Source organism: Chlamydotis macqueenii, chromosome 5, assembly GCF_036417535.1.
Source record: "Chlamydotis macqueenii isolate bChlMac1 chromosome 5, bChlMac1.mat, whole genome shotgun sequence".
NCBI lineage: Eukaryota > Metazoa > Chordata > Aves > Otidiformes > Otididae > Chlamydotis > Chlamydotis macqueenii.
This window is the reverse complement of record NC_141560.1, coordinates 52,117,497-52,129,011: the sequence shown is the minus strand read 5'-3', so window position 1 is coordinate 52,129,011 and position 11,515 is coordinate 52,117,497. Positions and strand designations below refer to the sequence as shown.

The 11,515-nt window shown below is 38.8% G+C and overlaps 1 protein-coding gene across 10 annotated transcripts in view; it reads left to right on the top strand.

Annotated features, from left to right (window-relative positions):
- Positions 1 to 289: 289 nt before the first annotated feature.
- Positions 290 to 11,515, top strand: part of BRSK2 (BR serine/threonine kinase 2) — a 331,752-nt gene continuing 320,526 nt past the window's right edge. For all 10 annotated transcript variants that reach the window (XM_086749316.1, XM_086749315.1, XM_086749314.1 and 7 more), the window contains exon 1: positions 290 to 641. In XM_086749316.1, coding sequence (XP_086605442.1) covers positions 548 to 641 — 94 coding nt within the window. In that variant the 5' untranslated portion in view covers positions 290 to 547. The remainder of the gene's footprint in view (positions 642 to 11,515) is intronic.

The window sequence follows — 11,515 nt, the reverse complement described above, 5'->3', positions numbered from 1 at the left end:
ATTGTGCTTTATCAATAGACTGATAAACTTAGGTGTTTGCTGATGCCATTGATCATGATGCTCTGTAGCAGGCAGAGGCAGTAACTGCTGCTGATGGAAAAGAAAAGGTAGTGGAAGGAGGAGGGGAGAAGGAGGTGGGAGACGAGGAGATTGGCTGCTTTAAATGTCAATCGCAGCTGCAGGCCCCAGCTCTTCCGCTGCTCGAGCTCTGGCTTTCCCTTGAACAGCTCCTAGAGAGAACAGGGCGTGCGGAGCTCGGATCACCAGCATCATGCTCCTTGGGCTTGGATCGTAGATCCCCCTCTTTGAACATTAAAATAACTCCTTCGTCCATCAGCGTCCCAGGCAGACCCAGCGAGAAAACACGAACGTGAGAGAGAGAGGAAAGAAAGAGGAGGAAGAGAAAAATCTGCAACCAGGTGGACTAAAGCAAAGAAAAAGAGTGCTTTGCTTGCATAGCTGCAAAGTGGGAATTTAAAGAACTGCAGTGAGAGAAATTTCGGCTCGTCGGCACATACACGTTGCAGAATTACAGATCCAGGTAGAAATGACATCAACAGGCAAAGAAGGCAGCGGAGCTCAACATGCACAATATGTTGGACCCTACCGTTTGGAGAAAACCCTAGGAAAAGGACAGACAGGTTGGTTCTTTTGCAGCAGCCCTGGCGCTAGGGGGAAGGTGCTTTAGCAGCCAGTGAAATGTTGGGGATGGGATATTTGAGGGTTCAGATTTTCCCATTTGCTGTTTTAATGGAGCTAATATTCATAGGGGATTTTTGCCTTTATTTTTAGTTTTCATTTTAAGTCTTTCTTTTCTTCCTTTTTTTTTTTTTAAAAAAAAAAAAAAAAGCCAGGATGCTTTATGTTCATTACTCCAGCTAATGGGTGTTGTTCTGATGACAGCCAGAGCGCATGCAGAGGAAAAAATAGATGATCTGCTGGTGGTGAATTTTCACATCAATTTCTTCCCTGCCCTACTTAGGAGCTTTTTCTTTTTAATCAAATTATATTGAAATGAAAGATTCACAGCCTGTAGTACTGAGGAGGTTGTGGTGGTGGGGGAGTCACCAGCAGTATTTCATGACATCATGATTGAAAAGGGTGTAGTCCTTAAGGTGCAGTTGGGGGGGTAGAAATATGTACAGTATGTCTGTGGCACTGACTGCTGTGGGTATTTAGCAAATATGGATGGACGCGCTGGTGGTTTTTGTGGGTAGGGTCTGAAATAAAAGAAAAATAGAGGATGGGTAGCAGAATTCATTCTGGTTATGCTGTGTTTTTGTAGGAGGGATTGAGGGGGAGGGGAGGTTATTTAATTATTTTTCTTAAAGCTTGTTTATGAAACTTGCCCCCAGCAGATTTTCCTGAATGGAACAATGGTAAGAAATATTAAAAAGAGGAAACCGAGTGGAGGGAATTAGCAGAGAGCAGGTGCTTTTGCCCTACATGACATAATTAGATCCCCTATATGCGTTCAAGATCTGGACTTACTGTTGCTTGCTTGGATAGCATATTCGCTTCAAGGGCAGGGGAGCATTAATTGTAAGAAAAACCCTTAAAAAGAAGCCCAAATGTCTTCCTTATTTAATTTTTTTTTTTAATTTTTTAAATTTTTTTTTAGTAACAGGTGCAATAAGCAATAGGATCTGGCAAATTCATTGGTTTAGGAGCCCCCCCCCCCCCCCGCCAAAAGTGGATTGAAACTCAAGATTATAATTTAGGGAAAGGGGAAGATCAGCCATAGGGGGGCTTCTTTGGGCATGTGGGTGTTAAGTGTTGTTCATTATGGTGGGACAATAAAACATGATGCATTGTGGTATATATTTTTTTTTTTCTTTATAACCCAGGCGAGCTTTGCCCATCTGTTGTCTAAAGGATTTAATAGGCGTTTCCATCCCCAGCTGCTGCCTCTGCTCTGCCTGCTTCCTCACTGCCCTGCGTGGCAGCAGCTCTGCAGTCCGCAATTTTCTTAGGGACACAGTCAAAATCCAGATCTTTCTCTGTAAGAAGCAATGCTCTTCTGAGATGATTGATTGTAACACCCCCCCATCCTTCCCCTCCTCTTCACAACCCCATAGCAACCATTCAGAGACATGGATGAAGATGACATTGTCTTCTAGTGAAAGTGACTTTTATTTATATTTCCTCTTTTTTTTTTTTTTCCAAATCTCTTAATTGTATCAGCTGCTAAAGGTAGCTCTCTGTCACTGTTTTGGTTAACACCTTTATTCTTTGCATAGCTCAATAAGCCCTTACTTCTGCAGCTGTATTCTTACTAAAATCTGTTCGATGACGATCATGAAAATACTCTGCCAAAAAAATTGCAGTGTATTGGTAATAAAACTGCCCTATTTCTGCTGGTAATCCTTTCCTGGATAGTCCAGGTGATCTGGTCCAGCCAGCTGTAGGTGACAAATTCTTTTTTGTCTTCATTACCATTTCCTTTTTTCTCTCTTTCACCTTCTTAGCACCCCTCCCTCATCTTTAAATACAATTGTGTCTGAGATTCTTGAAAATACAGCTGCATTAACCTTTTGCTCCATGTCTCATAGCCTGATGTTGTGGTCCTAAAGGGTTTTCTGCAGCTTTGGTTATTTTTTTCCTCTCTGCTAATCTTCCTATCTTCCTCCTAAGTGATTAGAGATGTGGGGGTGGAGGGAGAAGAGGATGTATTTAGAGGCTTGCTGCTGTTAGCCTCTGCGGTTATTCAACCAGCTGGACAAGGGTGAAAGTTTCCTTTTGCAGTTTTACCGTATAACTGATCTTTATAGATAAGCCTCTGCTGTTTGCACGCATGAATGCACATGAAATGCACAATGCATGGTGTCATACAACCTGGAGGTGAGAGGAAGAGGAAGAGAAATCTTAAAAGTAGCTGATGTCAGTCTGTGTCTTCCTTGTTATAGCAGCCCTTGATTAACAGAATAATACACTGAGGTGAAATCTAACTCAGTATGAAACATACATGGCTAAATATGGAAAGATGCCTTCTGGTCTTCTCGCATTTTCTGTGCTAATCACATTTGGGAGCATGCAGAATGGCATGAACAGTGTGTGGTATGTAGCTAGTCCTCATCCTCCTTGTTTTGGAGGGTAAGCAGGCAACTTGCAGCATTTTAGGGAGACGACAAAAAGTGCAATATGAGGGCCTCATTCACCATACTACGTTGTCATGATGTGTAACTTTGATTTTTGGGTTGCAGTGGCATAAAGCTGAAGAAAAACAGTGGTTGTAAGAATTCCTTTTGTGCTTTACTTAAAAGCTTGGAAGATTAGGAGGTAATGACTTGGAAAATACATGTTTTTTGGTTTTTGTTTTTTTTTTTTTTTTTTTTTGCTGAGGGGATGGGGAAGAGTGAGAAATAAAACCTGGCAAAATGTAATGATGAATGGAAAGAAATTGTAAGTTGTGTTGCAAAGTCCTATCAATTTTGTGATCTTCATGTCCATAATTTTTATTTTGAATAACAAATTCTTGACCCTATAAAGTTATTTCAGATGGGCAGCTGTAGCTTTGCTCCCAGATATGTTAGTATTATACAAATGTATTAATCATTCTTACCTGCTTTTACTGAGATCAAAAGAAGGGGGTTTTGGGAAGGAGTGTGGGTTTTTAGTTCAGGGCAGACTTAAAAGGGTGCCATGGAGGGAGAACTTAATGGTAGAGTAGAACTCTCCCTGGCTTTCTCTCCATGAAGTTCTCATGGATTGCCACCTTAATAGCTGCTAAAAAAAGTATCTGCTAACAGCAGTACGTTGGTCCTTGCAAAGAGGTCCAGTTCCCGTATCTCTAACATCCGGCTGTGAGTGGGCAAAACTGACAGAGAAAAGCCTTCAATTCAAATTGATGGCTAAGAACCATTGTTTAAAGTGTTGATTAGAATTCAAAATCAGGTATGCAAAATTTGTCCTGAGCAGCCTTCTGTGCTGGTGCGTCAAGCTTACTGAGGGTGACTGATGCCACAAAGAAAGGATTAGGGCCTCTTAGAGAAGTTGGAAAAGGGCTACGCACAGCAGTGCTGAAAAATATCTGTACTTAGCTCTTTGCTGTTAGTTGGAATGTAGAGGAACTAAGGAAAATTATTTTTAATAATGTAGCATACAAATGTAAAGTATAATTTGAGTACTGTAGTAAGGTCGTTTGCTTGTGTAATAGGTTGAATTCAGAGCATCTCTTGTTTACTGCAGCTGGAGGAAGAGCTGATGGAATCTGTATTTGAATGATTCTGCAAGAAGACAAGAAGCAACATAATCTTAATTATTGTACTAAGAATTATTTTACAAAGCTGTCAGTGTAAAAGACCATTACTATATATACGGGTGTATGGGGAAAGGTTTGTTTATGTAAGTTTCATTGATACATTCTTCTACAGTTAATTCTAGGAGGTTTTCATTGTAATTAACACTAATGAGCAAAGGTTGTGTGTCATGTTACAATAACACAAGTGGATACAGTATGCCTTGAGAAACCCCAGTCACACCTCGTCATGAGGTACTGTTTTAGTTTTAGATCAAACAGAGGCTTTTCTCTATTTGCCACTAATTCTGTGTGAAATCCGCTTCTTGTGTATTCCTTGCTTTATTTCTTTTATTTTATTTTTAATTCCGCTAATACTTTTGTTCGTATGTTTCTTTTGGCCTCGTTGACCCCTATTTCACCCTTGAAACTCTTAAAAGTGATTCAGATTGACTGTACTGCTGAAGATTTATTAATGAGTGCAAAGATGAGGAACTGAAGTATTTCTTCTGAAGGGTTTCAGCGTTTTGGAGAGTTTCCTTATGTTTTAATTTGACAGTCACTATACAAGCTTCAGCATCATTGTTTGCTATGGCACCGATTCAATGTCCAGTTGAAATTTCCAAAACACTGCTTTGTTTAGAAGCAATAAGACATTCACTCTAAGTGGGAGTTACCCTATTCACTTTGAGGTAAATTTGATGAAAAATTTAATGTTGCTGATCCATTTTGTCTTGTTCCTTTCATCCTCTTCAAGCCTAGTTCTGCAGGCATTCAGTACAAAGAATCCTACTCGAAACTCCTGGCACTTTGACCTTCACAAAAAGTGTGGGAGGTCCCTTTTCTGCATTGTATACCATATAATTTCAACTATTTTGATGTATAACATGTTAATTATATTTGAGCCATCAGTGAGGTGTTCAGCAGTGTGCTATTGGGTTGTGTAAGAACAGAAATCATTAAATGTGGATCTTAGTGAATTTAATAGCCTTTTATTCAGTGAGGGCTTAAACAGGATGTTTCTTTACAGCCTTAACCACCTGTTTCCATGACACCAGCAGAAACTGAAATGTGTTAGTTTTTTTTTTTGTTTGTCTCTGTCAAATTTGGTTGAAATGGAAAGCTTCAGATCTATTCGAGAAGTGTTTGGTAGACAATGTGATCTCAGAAGCCCGGTTTCCTTAGGTAAGTAGGCTAAACAAAGTGTATCCTTTTCATTCATACTGGTATAATTTTTTTTTTCTTTTCCCTGACCCAGTGTGTTGGATCTAGAGAGAATCTGAAGATTACAACTGTATTCCATTTAGCTATCTAGATTGATACATTGTTATAGAGGTGTAAATCATTATAGTTCCCCCCATAGCCTTTTGAAACAAACAAACAACAAACCGGTATATATTCTATTCATGTTTTCATATGTATGTTTCGCTCTCCTTAAAAAAGTTTCTTTCAAAACAGTGAATCCATACTCTTTGTCATGATGGTCTGTGAAGATTTAAACAGTTAATTAGTAATCATAGAAATAAAATATTGGAAGCAATACTGTGGCCAGTACAGATATTAAGAATGAAATTTTGCCAAGAGAGTTTATGTCATAGTGACTTAGACTCAGTGGGTTTTCAAGTAATGATTTGGTCTTTCTGACCTTTATATACCTTTTATCTGATTGTTCAAAAGTACTGTTTGCCTGCATTACTTACTGAAGTAAACTAGTGTTACCATGCCATGTGTCTGAACTGCAAAGTTCAGATATCCCTTTAATGACTGTGACTATTTTTAAAAGCAAATTCCTGTTTACTAACTACCATGAAAATGATTTTTAGCTTCCATCCCTCTGCAAACTTTGCAGATGCAAACCATTAGTCTTTTACCCCAATAACAATAGCAAAATTATTATGAACTTGTTGAAAGAGGAGCAGGCTCTGAACGATTGTTTTTCTTTGTAAAGCACAGTAGCCTTTCTCACCCAAGAGTTGTTAGAATTCAGATACTGTCAAATGAGTAGGACTATATGACTATTTATATACCTATATTTCAGACATCAGCAGGAACTATGGAAGCAGTGGTTTCATTAATCGAGTTCTTGCACTGCTCAAGCACTTTTCTACTTTCTGTCACGACTCTCATGTCATTTTGTGCTGTTACAGTGGAAGGACTGCATTAGGATGATGAGAGAGGTTGGAGAAATTTAAAAAAGCTTCTCAATAGAACTTGGCTCTTGAGAGGGGTTCTTTCTGATCTCTAGAAAACCTGTGACTCCATGAGAAGAACAAATGTAGCATTTTAAGTGGGTTCTTGCAATTCCTTTTGTAAATTGAATGGGGCAGCCAGTGTGTGTGTTGGATTCTCCAACACTGCAATATTTTTCAGTATGCCATAAATTTATTCCATATGATATATTTTGAGAAGTCATTAATATTCTGTACTTTAGAGAGTTATACAGTAGAATCATAGAATCGTTAGGGTTGGCAGGGACCTTTAAAGGCCATCTAGTCCAACCCCCCTGCAAGGAGCAGGGACATCTTCAACCAGATCAGGTCGCTCAGAGCCCTGTTCAACCTGGCCTTGAATGTTTCCAGGGATGGGGCATCAACCACCTCTCTGGGCAACCTCTTCCAGTGTTCTACCACCCTCTATGTAAAATTTTTTTTCCTTGTATCAAGTATGAATCTACCTCTTTCTATTTTAAAACAATTACCCATTGTCCATATCGCAACAGGCCCTGCTAAGCAGTTTCTCCCCACCTTTCTTATAAGCCCCCTTTAGGTACTGGAAGGCTGCTATAAGGTCTCTGCGGAGCCTCCTCTTCTCCAGGCTGAACAGCCCCAACTTTCTCAGCCTGTTCTCACAGGAGAGGTGCTCCAGGCCTCTGATCATCTTCGTGACCCTCCTCTGGACTCACTCCAACAGGTCCACGTCCTTCTTATGTTGGGAGCTCCAGAGCTGGACACAGCACTCCAGGTGGGGTCTCATGAGTAATTGCAGTGGTGATAATAAATGTTAATATCCATCTAAAAATTAGTAGGTAGGTAATACAGAACAAATGTAGGTGGTGAAAGAATTCCCACTTTCAGAAGAAATTTGAAAGAAAATGAGAAATTTGGAAGTAATGCCCTCTGAAGTAAGAGGCATTGCATGAGGAGTGTATTATGCACGAAGGAAAACAGTCAAAATAAGAAGAGGTAGAAGCCTGGATGTAGATTTCAATGAAGTTACAGTAAAGGAAGAGATGTAAATTAATGCTCAAGGAGTGCTCCTTTTTCAAATGCTGAGATACTGTAAATTGCCCTTGTGAACTCAGTCAGTGCCTTAAGTTGATCTGACTTCAATAGGAAGATCATCAAGCCCATGATAAATACATAAGGTTTGTTCTGGATTGTTCTATTAAGAAATATCCCAAACAAATTTTCTGGTTTTTAAACAAACTCAAGATGTTTAGCAACCCTAGTCAATAATGCTGTTCGTTCTGCTTATGGAAAATAAGGTGATTGTTCAATTTTCAGTTCATGAATAAACAGAACTGTTTTTTTTTTTTCCCTACAAAGCATCCATACTGATCTGTAGAGTAACATGAATAATTTGTTGTAAATAGTGTTCTTAATGAACTTGAACCGTCTTCATCTGCGGTGTCTGTAAGTACAAAGTGATTTCCTCTTAAGTCCTTATTTGTTTCAGATTTTCTGGCAAATGACTGTTTTTATCTCCTTTCCCCAACTGTCTTTACCTCACTTATGGAGGGGTTGCACTTAATATTCAAAGATTTGAATTGTACTCTTGAATGTAGTCTGTTGGATGTGTTGCATAAGACTGTTACATTCTACTTGGATAGTTGTGCGAGCACTTGCAACATAAATGTTTGCAGTTGCAAACTGAAAATTTTGTTTTCCTGGACAGTTTGGACATGATTCCCACGAGCACCCTTGGCTGGAAGATGTTTTCCAGAAAAGTTTTTTAAAAGGTGCATAAATGTGACCAAATCAAAATTATGTGATTTCAAATGCTTACTTTTAGAACACATTAATAGTGTTCATCCAGTTCCATTTGATTTATTCTAGATTTAATTTTGAATAGGAATATAACACTTAAAAAAAATCCTTTAATTCTATTTTCAGATTCGTAACATTACTGATAAAATTCTGATAAGAACAATGCAAATAATCCATCTAGAAGATTTTTTTTCATTACTTCACAGCTTCTGAAGATTGGGTTTACATGGAATTTAGGTGGAACAGAGGAAACTTTATTGATTTCTCTCATAAAAGTGTATTATTCACTCTTGATGTAGTTGCAAGCATTTTTTTCTTGACAAACGCGTCATGTGTGGCAGAGATGACTGTGAGTTTGCCCTTGTCCTGTGGACTGTATAAACAGAAGTATACTGTTTCTTTTGCGAAGACCCTGGGATACAGTTTTTAAAGGATAATGGAAGTGTGTTGTGAGCCTGAGGATAAGGAGCAACCTGGATAAAGAAGTTAAATGGTGGTGTCTGTATTTAAACACATCCAGATACATTCTCTTGCAGATGATACTGTTGCCTTCGTGCAGAGTAAGGTTCAGACTGGTGCAGGCAGCTGATGGGTAGTTACTTAGTGCTGAAGTGGGTAGGACAGAATACTTGCCTTGAGTTGTCAGCTCTCTGTTTTATTTTGAGAAAATTATTTTGTTATTTTCTGAAGGCCACAAAGATCATTGTCAACTGACAGAAATTAAAGTAGCCCCAAAGCTGCCCTAAATAACTCTTTCACAAAGTTCTAATGGCTGAGCTTACTGTTTTGCACCCCATGGCTGTGCCAGGCAGTTTCTGCCTTTTAGATTGTCGCTCTTCCTATTCTGGCTTCCTTGCATAAAGACTATTGGATACTTAGGAGGAAAAGAAATATTTTTTTCATTTCTTGTTCAAATAAATGTTTTTAATTTAGGGTAGTGGAAGGGGTGAGGTTAGAGTGGAAGGGACCATTCCTTGTGTAGCTTACCACTGATAATGAGCTGCTCTTCAGTTTCTTATCTAACGTTCACCCATTGATAATCAGTGATTTGATAATTAAGGAGTTTGGAGAAGAAAAAAAAAAAAAAGGAGAGAACTTCCCAGTTACTGACAAGAGGAGATTATTGCTGGTAAAAGCTTTGTGCCAGGATTTGCAACATCACCTGACAGTAAACAGGTTAATGCAGGGTGCAAGGGGGAATTGAGAAGAGATACCAGCATCAGGTGGCTTAGGGTGTGCGCTTACTATCTTTTTTGTTTTAGTGTTCCAACACTATGTGGGAATTATAGGCATGATAATATTTCCAGTGAAATGCTTAACTTTAAGAAAGATTTAAAAAAAGAAAATCATAGAGTAGTTTGGCTTGGAAGGGACCTTTAAAGGTCATTTAGTCCAACCCCCCTGCAAGGAGCAGGGACACCTCCAACCAGATCAGGTTGCTCGGATCCCTGTCCAACCTGGCTTTGAATATTTCCAGGGATGGGGCATCCACCACCTCTCTGGGGAACCCCTCCCACTGTTTCACCACCCTCATTTTTTCAGGCATCCATTTAGTACGTGCTCTTCTGGCTGCCTGCTTCTACTTACAAAAGAACATATTTTCTTTATATCCTGAGGCTCTTGCAATTTTGGTTTGCTGTGTTTTGCAGTATATGCTTAAAGTGGGAGGAAAAAAAAATCAATGTGACAATGTATATATTTTTAATAATGTCTACATTACATATGTATTAACAAGCTCTGCTTTTGTAGTGTCATTCCTCTGTGTGTTCAGCCTTACATGCCATAAGGTGACTGCCCTCATCATTTGGCTGTTAAAAGCACTATTGACTGGAGCAAGAACAATGGAGGAGATGGTTTCTGGGAGAAGGAAACTGGTCTGGACCAAAAATGTATTAATTTTCCACTGCCTGTCTGAAGCCTACTCTTAGAACTATAAGTTTCAGCCTGACAAAGGTTGACAGCAGTCCTTCAGGTGCAGATCAGATTGTACCAGGTCTTCATACTGACCCAGCAGGGAATGTTGATGGAATTACTTGGCTCTTTGTGTTCTTTCACTCTCTTTCTTAATTATTTTATGTGTTGCTAGCAATGTAGTCACTAGATTTCTACACAGATGCTTTTCTTGGAAAAGTGATTATTTTGTTGCTTTGGTCCAGGATGAGGTGCACCATAGCCCAGGTTCATAATATTGGCTCATCTGCCCTATAGTAATAGAATTTATGAGGAAGAGGGATCAGCAATAACGTATTTGCAGCTAAATATGAGCTGGTGATGTATCATACCCTTTTTCTGAGTTTTATTATTTAAAAAATGTCCTACTCTGATAAAGCTTGAGCTAAGCTAGCACAAGACTTTGCCAAGACTACCTTTTTTATTGCATTTGAATTAAAACACAAGTTTAAGTTGGAAAAGAAGACTTCAGATTCCAAATCCTTGTGATATGAAATGCGCTGTGTGGGATGTTTAAAAATTTCTCATGTATTTTACTGACTGTTTGCCAGCTGAGGACTGGGTTACTAATCATGCCAGCCATTCGCCCTGGATAAGTTTCGTTCAGTGACTGTGTAAATTCCTTTTAATAACTGTGGCCTGTCCCTAAGATTAAGGAATGGATTTAACTTTAGATTTTTACCTTATTAGAATCTCTTCATCTCTCCCAGTATTCTATTCCAAAGCTCTCATCTTGTGTTCAGGCTGTAAATGACGGGTAGTTTGGCTGTTGCATTGAGATGACCTACTGTCAGCAGGTACGCAATTGGTCTACGATTTTCCTTTGGAAGTTCTGGTAATCTGTTTTTTTTTTTTTGTTTGGTGTTTCAGGGATTTTTTTTTGTTTGTTTGTTTCTTAGTTTGTGTGTGGGGTGTGTTGTGTTTTTGTGGGTTTTTTGGTTTTTGGTTTTGGTGGGTGTTTTTCTTTGTTTTTTTTTTTTGTTTTTATTTTTAAGGATCAAAGTTACCTTGCCTCTTCAAACTGGAAACTGGTTCATGGATTGGCATCCTAATCTAGAGGATGCTAGACAGATATTTGGTTCTTTCTACAGCTGCACTCTCCTACAGCAAATTAATGAAGACTTTAGGAGGGTATTCTCAAAAAACTTTCAGGGATGTTATAGTTCCAAGACTGAGCCCCTTAGTCATTTCAGCTCTATTTAAGTAGGTTGATGGTTACTGCTGGTAGAAATACTCTAAGCAAGACAATAGTCTATCTCTAAATAAGCACATATTATTGTTAGGAATTTTATTTTTTTTTTAAACTGTATGGTCGTGGTAGACTGAAAAATAAGGTACTTCT